Here is a 14,127-nt window from a genome sequence, read left to right as displayed (position 1 = left end):
GCCGCTGGCCCTGACGGAGTATCTGGAAAGGTACTCAATGCCTGTGCCAACCAACTCGCTGGGGTCTTCACCAAGATCTTCAACCTTTCCCTTGCTCTAGCCACCATCCACCCCTGCCTAAAATCAACTTCATCATCCCCGTCCCTAAGAAACCAGCCATCAACAGCCTAAATGACTATAGACCAATTGCACTTACAGCTGTAATAATGAAGTGCTTTGAGAAACTGGTTTCTCGCCACATCAAATTAACCCTTCCCCTCACATTCGACCCGCATCAGTTTGCTTACAGAGCAAACAGGTCCACGGCAGATGCCATAGACGTAGCCCTCCACTCCGCACTGAGCCACATGGAACTCCGTGGAACCTATATAAGAATGCTCTTCATTGACTACAGCTCAGCTTTTAATACTATCATCCCTGACATACTAGTAAGCAAATTAACTGCACTAGGCCTCTCCCCCTCCATCTGCACCTGGATAAAGGACTTCCTCACAAACCGCACACAAACTGTAAAACTCGGCACCCACCTCTCCTCCACCATCACGCTTAGCACTGGCTCTCCACAAGGCTGTGTACTGAGCCCACTACTGTACTCCTTGTACACTCATGACTGTACTCCAACCCATCCCACCAACACCATCATTAAATTTGCTGATGACACCACCGTGATCGGGCTCATAACAGAAGACGACGAATCAGCGTACAGAGATGAGGTTCAGAAACTGACAGTGTGGTGCTCAGACAACAATCTTTCACTGAACACCACAAAAACTAAAGAATTAATTCTGGACTACAGAAGGCAAAGTGCAGATCCGGCCCCACTCTACATCAACGGGGACTGTGTGGAGAAGGTCCACTCCTTCAAGTTCTTTGGAGCCCTCCTGACAGATGACCTCTCATGGTCTGCCAACACCTCAGTGACAGTCAAAAAAGCACAGCAGCGACTACACTTCCTGAGAGTACTCAGGAAAAACCACCTCGAGTGTAAACTCATGGTGGCCTTCTACCGCACCACTATCGAAAGTGTACTGACGAACTGCATCTCGGCGTGGTACTCTGGTTGCTCTGCAGCAGACAAAAGAGCCCTCCAAAGGGTCATCAACACAGCACAAAAGATCACTGGCTGCTCCGTGCCCTCCCTGGAATCCATTGCACGCTCCCGCTACCTTAGCAGGGCCAATAACATCCTAAAAGACTCCTCTCACCCAGGCCACCACCTGTTTACTCTCCTACCTTCAGGCAGACGGTACAGATCCTTTAGAGCAAGGACCACACGTCTTAGGAACAGTTTTTTCCCTACGGCCATCAGAACACTTAATACAGTCATGCACTAAACTTCACTTTATTGATTGACTGCAAGTCACACATACCATCTTTGTATTTCTGTATTTCTTATTCTGTGTACTGGTGTTGTATATATTGTATATAAGTATATATATATATATATATTCTGTTATGCTGTGTGCTGTTGCTGCATATATTGTATGATAATATATACATAGGTACTTTAATATATTCCACGGCGCTTTGTTGCACACTTAATATTTATATATATTGTATGCTATTCCTACCGTTTTTTAGATATGCAATATTGTTGTGTTATATGTTGTTGTTGTGTTATATGTTGTCCCTCGTCGAAACCAACAGGAGAAGCACTCCAAATTTCGTTGTATGTAAATACAATGACAATAAAGGCTTTTTTATCTATTTCTATCTATGTGTAAATTATTCTAATAGTTTATTTGATTTTATTGAGCGAAACATTAATTTGGCCTTTCACCATTAGCCCAAATGGAGACGGTGGTGCTGACGATGATGATGATGAAACTGCGTGTCGGCTGTTGGCGCTCGGAGAGTCCTGAATTCCTGCAGTACTCCAGTATTGCCGCAAGGAAATGTACTTACACGAACTGAAACCGGACGTAGAGATACGTCCTTTTCTACGTCTAAGACGGTTTTTATAAATCTGTACTTAGACGTGGATTTGATCACACGCACAGTCTAAGATCAGTTCTGTGCGTAAGTACGTTTAATAAATGAGGCCCAATGGACCCTGCTATGGCAATGGCACAGAGGCGATTCTCCATATTAAAAGTCATTGTAGCGCCCCAATTTTTTTAAAGCTGTTATTTAATGTTAAACTGCTTATCCTAACCCTAATCCTGAAGCATAATTGTTGCATAATGGGGCTTTAACATCTGTTCGGTGTGTCCTGGTCCTTATTTTGTAGACAAGGAATTTTGTGTTAATTGTTAAACTGATATAATATTTATGTTCATATCAAACTACTAAATTCATACTTAAATTAGAGATGTCAATTTAACAAATTTTGAATGAATATAGTACATTAAGCATGAAAATTACATTGACTTATATGGCCCTAGCATAAAAAAATACATATACAGATTAAGTTTGTTGAACATGAAAACTTTGGGTTTAAATTGCGTAATAAAATGGTTTTAGTAAAATATAATTCTTAAGTATATTCCAATGAAAGATTCATTTTGGAAAAACATGATTTTATTGTTAATTGTGCATGAAATATTTGGGTTTAAATTGTATAATAAAATCATGTGTGTCTGATGTAAAATTGTTCAGTATATTTCAATGAAAGATTCATGTTGGCAAAACATGATTTTATTGCGTGCAACCGATGTACATACTTAATTTATGTAAATTCAACAGACTTTTTCTTTCAGTAAGGAGATAAGCGGGGAAGGAAGGGGAAAGAAGCAGCGCTATACCATGGCTTTCCTTATATAGATAATGGAAAGAGATCTGGCCCTGGAGGTTGAGCATCAGCGGAAGGAGGCGGAGCGTCAGCAGAAGTTTGACGAAAGAATTGAAAGACTGCTGGCAATTATGGAGTGAATTGCAGAGAAATACATACATTAATAATTAAACGTTTACAGCATTATGCTTTTGTTTAGATGACACAACAGCAGGGTTCAGTTATGTTAAAATGACTTTATTTTATTGGAAAGCTCCCAAGCAAATACGGACTTGTCGAATAGTTGTCTGTCGGTTAGTGGGTGTCACAAAGCAAGACCTGAAGACCAGGCAAACAAATCGAGCCGCTGAAAAAAAAAAGATGGCCGACCAAACTCCGTAGATGGTCGTATTTGTACATTTTTACACCATTATTGCTGCTGAAAAATACGTCTGAGGGGATTTGCGAGTTGTCTGAGCCAGCTATCTAATGTTAGCATGCTACTACTCACAAGGTTAACAGCGATGTACTGGGGATTCGCAACGAAGCAAAGGGGCTCTGCGTGTCGGCGTAAAAGGCTGACCATAAATTAAGCTTAAAAGGTTTGCGACTGCTTCGCAGGTACTGCGTGGCCAGACTGGCCACGCAGTAACACAGTCATAGAAGCATATCTAAGCCTTAACTGCCTTATTGCTGATTCTCTCAAATTTCTCCACCTCTTAAATAACAGCTTCATAGACAGTCAAAGGCCTAACTGGAGAGACCCGGCAAGAAGGTCTTTAGTACTGAAAGCCTTAACAATGAATTCTCTAAGCTCTGACGCTTGTTCTCAGTCACTAAATGTGGAATTGTACCACCTGCCTAAACTTTTTTTTTATTACAAAAGAAGGACTCACCTCACCATCTATGCAAAACCTCTCTTCTTCCAGTTTTCTCCTAGTAAAGTAGGTTTCGCTTTCATTCTTACTCATTTAGACTGTCATTCAGTTTGGCTAACAACTAACGGGTACATGGAGCAGTTGTTCCGTCAGTCAGTATCATCATGTCATCCATATAGGCTCAGATGGGAGGTAACAGAGTGCCGTTGAAATATCCTCAAGGACCTGAAAGTAGCTGAATGCATTCCACAACAGACTGTGGCATCAATCCAAAGGCATTCACGAGTGCAAACATACCACAGGGCGGTCTCTGCGCGATTCAATTCAATTATCAATCATTCAATTAATCAACCCATCAATACTAATAATAATACCATTAGTCATTGTATTTCTAAAGTATGCCTCAAACTAATTTAGTATTTACACAGCACGCCTAGTATTGCGCTATGTAACTTTGGGGTACAGGGCGCGAGACAGCTTGCGAGAACTGTGTAATGCTTTCTGGCATCAATAATCATCATAAACATCCCTGCCAATGTTATTTATGAAATAATTCAACGTAGGCTGTTATCTTATTGGTGTCATGCCTGTCTCACAGAGATGTGTAGTTTTTCCAGATGCCCAAAGTCATTGATATGTCCTGTCTCTGGCTATGATCAAAACAGTGGCCTACTGGTTAGGGTTTCAGGCTGGAAACCGTAGGGTGGTCGGTTCGATCCCCGACCAGTAGGAAAAATGTGGGCGGGGGAAGTGGTAGATCACTGCTCTCCTATGCCCACATCCACGGCTGAAGTGCCCTTGAGCAAGGCACCTAACCCAGATCACTGCTCCCCGGCGCCCCTGAAGGCAGCTCACTGCTCCGGGTAAGTGTAACTTCACTTCACTGTGTGTGTGTCACTGGGTGCTGTGTGTGTCACTACCCTGGATGGGTCAAATGCAGAGGTGGAATTCAGAGTGTGTGTGTCTACACCACCTCTGCAATAGTCACTTTCAACTTAAATGTATCTTATGTCAGAAGTTTGATCAGTCTTCGTCAGTCTTACACCAATAAGCGTTGGAAGTTTGCAACCTTGAAAACCTAACTCAGCTAACTGGTAATAAACTACACTGTCCAATGTCGCCAACATTTTATTAGATCACACATACTCCACATTCAAACACTAAGAAAACAATGAATATGCTATGAAAACGTGAGCAGTATTTCAGCAAAACTAAAATGTGTCATTCTTTTTTTCTTTTCTTTTCTTTGTTTCACATTTATCTCCGATGTCACAATAAATAAAACTATGCAGAGTCATATTTCTGCGTCATATTTCTGTAAAATGCTGTGATATTCCTCTGCCTTGTCAGTCTACATGCTTCTGTTGTTGTCTTTGCAGGTTCCATATCCTTCAGCTTGTCAACAAATACACGTGTACACTGTCTATTAGGGGGATTTGTATTTTGGTGTAAAAGTGAGCTACACTCCACAACTTTAGGGGGAGCTCAGTAGCAAAGAAATACCAATTATCCCGGAATGGGGCTTTTAATAAGCTTCTGCTGATCCAGTGGTTGTCCTGTAGGCGAAAGTGAGGGATTTTACAATTCATTAAATTAAATTTAAAGCTAGTCTCATCATTGTAAGTCTATGTTTGTCAATTTGTCTAGACAAATGTATACTGGTGCCACCGTCTTCCTAAACAAAACAGACTATTCGACTGCAGCTCCTCCTCTCCTCCCTCTTTCAATACGTCTCTACGTATGTTGCGTGACCCACGTGCAGATGTTTACGCCGCTTGTCTGTTACCTACGTCATCAGCAGCGACTCGACATCCTATATACCAATCGAGAACTATGGATTATCCATCGAAATACCAAAAAGCAGTAGTATGAGATGTTGTTGCGTGTTTAAGCAGACCTTAAACATACAGTATCGTCGATTAAAGCTACCATTTTGGCGTTCATAATTTGAGTTGCATGCGGTAACCGAATGGTTCTTAGACTGAAGGGGTTCACTCAACCTCCGCCACCACAACAACATTTGGACCACCAAGAACTAGCATACTCAGCGAACACTCGTGTGCTTGTAAACAGACCTTCACACGTGACAGTGGGAGTTGCGATTCTGCGTTGTTCGTAGAGTACAAAAGGGCTAACGCAGTGCCTTCGAACGTTAAGTTAGACGAACAAGTGTAAGACAACAATGACGAAAAGTAAAGACGTGTGTTGTTGGGCAGGGGAATGTCTGTATGTCGATCAAGAAAAATTAACGAAGTTAAAGATCAGATGAATTTTGTTGTCGATGCGTGTAAAAGATTGAACATTAACGGTAGCTAGCAGGTAGGTAGCTAACGTAGCTTGCTATCCGGCTAGCACATCGACGTCCCGTTAAAGTGTAAGGGTAAGACGAAGTTATACCTAGAAACAAACTGTGCATTTTTCCATAGGAGTATCTGGTTCATAAATAATACATAACGTTTGAAGTCAGTGCTAGTTTCAAATCTAGCTAGTGAAATTAGCCAACTTGCTACCACCGGAAAGGTCTTTCATAGTTTTTAACCGCTGGATAAGAGGGATAGAGGGGTTAGCTAACGCTAATAGCTGCGTTTTGCTAATAGTGGATAAAGTCTATATTAGATCAGATGTCATTCGCCATGGAAGATTCTTTGGAGTCCGATTGGGTCTCTGTGCGCCCTAATGTTTTTGATGAAAAGGAAAAACACAGATTTGTTTTTATTGTCGCTTGGAATGATATTGAAGGAAAGTTTGCTATTACATGCCACAACCGAACAATCCAGAAGAGAACTGTGGTCAGAGAATCTCTTGTTGAAGATGCCGAAAGTGAATTCGTATCCCTGAAGGTTGCCGTGCAGACTAAGAAAACGGAAGCTAGAGAGAAGACTTCTCTCAAAAGTCTTAACAAGGAGAATACTCTCAAGAGTCCCCCAGCAGACCAAACGGAAATGTGCGTTCCCAAGTCGTTAGGGGAGATGGGACTAAATGAGAGTCATGATAAGGAGAAAACTGTGGAAACAAAGCATACTAGTCAGACTAAAGTAAGAAACCCTGTCGACAACTCTAAAGTTTCTGACATTGGAGTCCTTGATACACCCACCCTGATGGGTGAGACCCGGTCTCCAGCTGACGATGCAGAAGGTTTGGAGGATTTATACAGTTTTGTCCGGCAGGATTTCAGCTGGGCCGGCTTGTTCTCATTTCATGACATGAGCGCCGTTCACCTCCAACTCTGTGCTGTCAACTCTGACCTGGAACCGTGTCTACCCCCTTTTCCTGAGGAGCATTCAGGAATGTGGACTGTGCTTTTCGGGGTCCCAGAGCTCTCTCAGCGAGAGACAGAGACGCTATGCTACCAGCTGCAAGTCTACCTAGGTCATTCCCTGGACACCTGTGGGTGGAAGATTCTCTCACAGGTGCTGTTCGCGGATAGTGGAGATGCTGAAGAGTATTATGAGAGTTTGAGTGAGCTCCGTCAGACGGGCTACGAGGATGCTCTTCAGAGAGCCAAGAAACGCTTGCATGAGGTAGGCCAACACTCAATGAACTAAAATCTGTTTTTATTTGCAGGTCAAAAATTTTGCTTAATTTCTTGCTGAGCTACTCTCAAACCATATCTTTGTATTTTAAAGCGCATTACATTTAGCTGGGCATCCTTTATCCGTGACCACTGTGCTTGTTGGTTTTTGAAAGGCATGTCTGATGGCTGTTAGCTAGTTAGCTTGCTATTTTTTAGACAAAAACTCCATATTACCTCTTAGAATGTGCCTTCTAAGTAGGCTACCCTTTTCTACTCTTTAGGGCCCTATATAACTGACAGAAATACAGATTTGTTTACCTGCAGGTCTAGCTCAAAGTTATAGTTTGAGGGCTGCTGGACACTATGGGTGAAAAGAAAAAAGACAACAACATTCAGTTACTTTATCCAGTATCATGATTTGAGACTATTCTTTTCTCAAGTCATGTTTATGAGAATTGATTCCCTTTTTCTTCCTAAGAAGAACGTCTGGTCTCTGAAAGGGTTTAGGAACAAGTTTTATCCTATTAAATGTCCAGCCCATGTTTCTGATGAATGATGGTTGATTTGAGCTCAACAGCCAATAAAATCACACACCCCCCCCCCCTTCGTAAACAAACCTCAAGGTAAGAAGTTTTTCAATGATGCTGACTTGAAGCTTTGTTTACTTTAGTCGCCGAAAAGACATAGTTAAGCAGACAGTGCGAACATGGAACTCTCTTCCACTTGCACTGCACAACAGGCTTATAGACTCCATGAGCTTTAGTGTCCTGTTCGTGAGACAAGAGAAATGTTGAGGAGAAGGCAGAGGAAGAACAACAGGTTGAGGAGAGAGTTTCTAAGTCTTACACTAGCAAAATTTGTCCACACCTATTGATTGTCACAAATGTATTGTCACTGAATAAATAATTCTGGCCAGCTGTGTTGTTGCAGAGGTAGTAAACAGCCGTAGGCCGGCGGCTCCTCTGCTGTGACTGACAGCAGTTAACCCAACATAAACGTGTGTTAGCATGACTGTGTTAGCCAGCTCTCGACGGCTGGCTGTCTCAATTTTTTTGCTGCCTTTTGTGGCTTTTTTGGTCGGGTAGAATCAAATATTATCTCCAGTTCGTTTGCATCCCATGATGTTGAAATGGGTCTCGAGATATGGGTAGTGGGTGGAATCACAAAGGCCAAAACACAAACAGATGTTTGGCTACAGCATGGAAATTTTAAATGGAGAATATATTAAGACACATTGATATACTGTGATGTATACTGGCTAAAGCAGTGTTGTAGGAAGCCAGTATTTCAGTTTAGCATGATTCCTTAATCTTAATGTTACATTTATTGTACTTAATCAGAAAATTATCACATATTGGTCCTTTAACCTTTCAAACAAAGCTGTTTAAAAGTTGGACAACATACAGTGCCCTCCACGAATATTGGCACCCCAAGTGAATATGAGCTAAATAGGCTATTAAAAAAATATGTCTTTGCTGTTAATCCTCTTGGTTTTTCACTCAAAGTATTCACAAAAATCTTACCTTCTCATTGAAGTAAAATGATTAAAAGAAAAAAATACATTGACCTTAAATAAATATTTTCCCCCAAAACATGTGTGCCACAATTATTGGCACCCTTGAATGTAATGTTTTGTGCAGCCTCCATTTGCCAAGATAATAGTTCTAAGTCTTCTCCTATAATGCGTGATGAGGTTAGTGAACACATGGCACGGGATCTGAGACCATTCCTACATGCAGTATCTCTTCAGATCCTTCAGAATCTGAGGTCAACGTTTGCAGACTTGGCTACAGCTCATCCCACAGATTTTCTATGGGGTTTAGGTCGGGATCATTGTCCTGCTGGAAGGTCCAACCACGGCACATTTTAAGTCTTACTGGAGGGGGCTGTTAGGTTTTCATTTAATATCTGCTGGTATTTGATGGAGTCCATGATACTATGTATCCTAACAAGATGTCCAGGGCCTTTGGAAGAAAAACAGCCCCACAACATCAAAGATCCGCCACCATTCTTCACATGGGGTATGGGGTGCTTTTCTATATGGCTATCTTTCTGTCTACGCCAAACCCACCTTTGATGTTTGTTGCCAAAAAGCTTTATTTTGGTCTCATCAGACCATATTACTCTGTCCAATTGAAAGTCTGACTTACATTTGGCAAACTGTAGGCGCTTTAGTTTGTTGTTGATTGACAGCAGATGCTTTTTTCTGACAACCCTCCAAAACAACTTGTGGTGATGTAGGTGGCGTCTGATGGTACTTTTGGAGAATTTCTGACCCCAAATCTCAACTAACCTCTACATTTCTCCAGCTGTGATCTTTGGAGATTATTTTGCCAGTAGAACCATCCCCCTCACAGTGCGTGGGGTCAATGTACAGACACTTCCTCTTCCAGGCTGATTCTTAACATCTCATATCGCTTTAAACTTCTTAATTATTTCCATGATGGTGGAAATGGGTATTTTCAACTGTTTAGAGATTTTCTTGTGTCCATTTCTTGATTTGTGCAGCTCAACAACTTTTCGTCGCACATAGTCACTGTGTTATTTGGGTCTTTCCCATACTGATGAATGACTAATGGAATTTGGCCTGTGTCACCTCATATTTGTACGCCAGTGGAACTGGAAGTCATGGTTGACCTCATAGAGTTCCTTATCAAACAGGTTAACAAAAAAAATGTCAAATTAACAGGAAATATACTTCAGTTAGATTTTTCTAGGGGTGCCAATAATTGACCGATCGCGAAACTCCTCCCTAGAAAGGCCCTTGTCCAATCATACCTTAGCAACCGCTACTAAGAGAAAAGGTCCGACAATTTTGAGGTCTGAGCAGCATGGTTAAACAGTGTGCCTACGGGACTTGTAGGTATGACATGAGGTACCCTGAGAGATTAGAGGGATACGTCATTTTTTTTTCGCTTCCCCAAAGCCCAAAACACAGGCGCAAAAGTGCCAGCTGTGTATTAAACAGTGTGGTCACCCCACACCCAACTAAATATATCGCAAAATACACATATGTCTGCTCCAAAGTAAATCAAGCTGCTTGCTGCCAGCTAGCTATCGCTAGGTATGATGGCTAACTATCTAATTGAGAGAAAATCCCCAAACAGTTATGGATCATGAATAATACTTGTATTATTACCACTAGAATAACATAACTAGTCTATCCAACCAAAGTGTTCATGTTAAAAAAAAAAAAAATGTTAATGGATGTGCCCGTCTAAATGTCACTGTTACAGAGGCGATTTCTCTAAGACTGCAAGGGAAGCTCTAGCCTGGTGACACCAGCCTACGTATTTCCGCCTGAATTGATTTCAAGCTCATACTCAGTCTGGCCCAACCCCGTTGACAATCGTCTCCAGGCCTCAAAATCCAACCGCACCAATCAGCGAACAGTTCAGAGCTGTGACGCAAAACTCGCCTTGGAGGAAGAGACACGAAAAGCTATCGGAAAAGTTGTCTCAACTCTCGAGAACATCAGAAAATGAAAAGGAGAACAAGAGTATTGTCTTGTAAGTTTTATGATTGGAAAGGACGTCGTAGCTCTTCTCCCAACTGGCTTTGGGAAGAGTTTAATCTACCAAATGCTTACCAAACGTTGCTGATTGGTTAAGGGAACTCCAATGATTTTAAACCTCAAGCTAAGCACCCGCCCATCTCGGAAACGACAATGCACGAGGTTTGGCCAGACTGACTGATGGAAAGAAATGCAGTCACAGGCTGGTAATGGCCAGGCTAGGGAAGCTCAGCTTCCCCTAATATGTCAAAAATTAAATTGTCAAATATGTTCTGAGAGAATACTTTCATGTCGAAGACCAGTTCGATCAGAATCTTATCCAAGACTGACTCGATTTTGTTAACTTCTCATACATTCCCGTAATGTCAATGCATTTGACCGTAGAAGCCGAGCGTCCATTCACTTGAATGAGACTGCATGGAACAGTTTTTTTAATTGCCTCGAAACTCGACGGTCATTGGATAAATGCCAAGATTTGTCCCGCCCCCGGACGCTCAGCGTCTCTGGGGGTGGATGGAGCAGTGGGCTGGCCTGGGCTAGCCTGGACGCTGGGCTTCCGCGTGATGATTGGAGGATCAGTCGAAAGGCTGAATCACTTTTTGATTGACAGCTGTTTTGAGATATACAGAGTCACTAGAATATCTAGGAGCTCAGCCCTATCGCTGATTTTGTAAGTAAAGTCTTACGTCAAACTGCAACCCATTTCTTGATATTTGCTTGGCGAAATTGTTTCCATTATTCATTTCTGACACTGTAAATAAAACATATTCATCGTATTTCCTTGTTTCAGTTTAACATACTTTCCACATTTCCTTGTTCAAGTTTAATATCGTTTCGTTAGGCCGTTCATTCATACTGTTGCCTAGGTCGGAGTGAATTAGCCAGCTAGTAAGGTGCACACGATGGTAGATAATGTTAATATCGTCGACCTGATTTTGGCAAAGCAATTTGATAGTCTTCCTTACGAGGAGAAACTTAGAATTAAACAACAGGGCAGATCAATACCTAAGATTGATTTGGTGCAAAAAGTAGGGAAAAGTAACAGGTCTTTTCAGCTCTCCTGGTATGACAAAGTTAGCTGGCTGACTGGAAGTGCTGTAACAGAAAATGTACTGTTGGCCATGCATCTTGATGAAACCATCTCAGGGATGTGTTGGCTGGTCAATATTTGGGGATCTGACTAACTTTGACAGGGCATATGAAAGGCATGAAAAGAGCAATGAACATGTTAGTGAGGAACGGAGGGCAGAATTTAAGTAAAAATAAATTGATAACTTTTTTGATGTAGGCCAAAAATGAACTTCCCCTCTTCAAAAGACCAGCAGCCGTCACTGCAATGTTGCTCGCAGAGCTGTTGAAGCTATCGACAGCAAACGCCAGCATTGAACAAAACTTTTAACGAACACTTTGTAGTTCGCATTTTTGCTTAATACAACATTGAACAGAACTTTTAACGAACACTTTGTATGTATGCTGCTGGCGTTCGCAATCGCCAGCTTTGATAGCTCAGCGTGCACATTTACAAAAGGTTACTGACGGTAACATCAGCATTACTAGCTAGGATAGTCACCATACATACCTCCAGAGTCTCTCGCCATAGACGCAATAAAAAATAAGAATAATCTTGGGAGGTTATTAGCTAGCTTGAAATATTGTATACAGATCTTACCCAGTGGTGAAATAACATGACTAGTCTACAAGGTTGTGCTGGCTCAATTAAGAGGTCGTAGGGTTTCTATTTTTTTTTTATTGAGACCTGTATGCCTTTGCTTCAATAATTGTTGTGTCCACTTCGTTGTTGATCTTAATATTTTGGATATATCCTTCCACTACATATTGCAGTCCCTTTTGGCTTGATCTGGAGGATACCGCGGAGGTATTACTCCAAAAATCATCACTTATACTGACAGTTATAGCGATCGTACCCGTACTTGCCATGGCTTTGAGGTTGACAGTTCTGTGAATTGTGTCGGACGTAGCAACAATAACTAGGGGGCGGAGCCCTGGCGATCGGTCAATTGTGGCACACATGTTTTGGGGAAAAATATTTATAAACAGTTTTTTTTTTTCTTTGAATAATTTTACTTCAATGAAAAGGTAAGATTTTTGTGAATATTTAGATTTTTGATTTATAAACAGTTTTTTTTTTCTTTCAATAATTGTACTTCAATGAAAAGGTAAGATTTTTGTGAATATTTTGAGTCAGGGGTGTGGTGAAGGGTAAGCCTTTTTAATTAAACAGTGTTTTTTTAATCTCCCGTAAGAGTGTGACCGCAGACATGTGTTTTATACCTTTTCCTATTGCGGGCCAAGCAGAGAAGCTTTTATTTTTTTTATTATTCATTTTTCTTCTATGGTAGCCCCTGGTAGCCCCTAGAGCCATATGGTAAAAAGTTTAAGTTTTGGCACTTATTGGGGACCGTCCCCTGATTCGTTCCACCAAGTTTCATGTCTCTGCCAAGCATTAACAACCTTTTGCCAAGCTTGAGGACTGGGCCTTTTACCCTTTCACATGGCATTTCATTGAAGAATTAGGTTTAGAAAAGTTCTCATAAAGGTGTGCTTCAAACTAAGTTTAGATTCATATGACTACACAACAGAGGCATATATTCAATGAGTCACTGAAATTCTGAACATGGTATATTTTCTACAAGTCCATAGTCAGAATGAGTTTATGTTTAGTTTTTAATTATTGTGTGCCGTACTCTGCAACTTGCTCCACAGCAGCTAAGGATAGCTAACTACCACCAAAAAAACAAGACGGGAGAATGGAAACAATAAACAGAAATGTGTTAAAGAATGGTGTTTAACAAGCTACACAAGAACATCAATATAAGGATGATTTCAGTAATACCCGTTGTCATCATTAGATACTGATTGTTACTCGACATTGGTTAGTATCCTCCTCTGCAGGTATAGTACTGTACTGCTGATGTTAGTAAATAAATACATAGATTTTATGTAGGGATGATAGCAGATTCTGTATTCTTGTATATTATTGTGTATATCATTACACATATAGCACGTGCTGTGTGATCTGAGGATGGATGGAGAGATGTACGTAATATAAACCTACCACAGTGTGTGGTGCCAGTTGAACAGAGTAGGCGTGAGCTAACTGTCAACACCAGCCCTATCAGTACAAATAACTGATCAGGGGTTTTGTTTGCTATGGGTGAGTAACTCATAACCTTTTATGTTCCCCATAAAACACCAACCAAACTAATGTTACAGGGCTTCATTTTGAAATGAAATGACACTTTCCCAGTTACAACAGAAAGGCATTTCTTTTGTTAGTCTATAGACTACTCTAAGTGGAGTACCAGACATAAACCCTGTTAGTCTATAGACTGCTCTTAGTGGAGTACCAGACATAAACCCTGTTAGTCTATAGACTGCTCTTAGTGGAGTACCAGACATAAACCCTGTTAGTTTATAGACTACTCTTAGTGGAGTACCAGACATAAATCCTGACGTGGTCAAATTGTGACCCTCTTTGTTTTTAGAAGCC

The 14,127-nt window shown here is 41.2% G+C and overlaps 1 protein-coding gene across 2 annotated transcripts in view; it reads left to right on the top strand.

Moving 5' to 3' along the window:
* The first annotated feature begins 5,643 nt into the window (after positions 1-5,643).
* jmy (junction mediating and regulatory protein, p53 cofactor) overlaps positions 5,644-14,127 on the top strand; it is a 48,370-nt gene continuing 39,886 nt past the window's right edge. For both annotated transcript variants that reach the window (XM_080848143.1, XM_080848142.1), the window contains exon 1: positions 5,644-7,109. In XM_080848143.1, coding sequence (XP_080704269.1) covers positions 6,210-7,109 — 900 coding nt within the window. In that variant the 5' untranslated portion in view covers positions 5,644-6,209. The remainder of the gene's footprint in view (positions 7,110-14,127) is intronic.

This window comes from Sprattus sprattus, assembly GCF_963457725.1.
Source record: "Sprattus sprattus genome assembly, chromosome: 11".
Classification (NCBI taxonomy): domain Eukaryota; kingdom Metazoa; phylum Chordata; class Actinopteri; order Clupeiformes; family Clupeidae; genus Sprattus; species Sprattus sprattus.
This window is presented reverse-complemented; position numbering and strand designations above follow the sequence as displayed.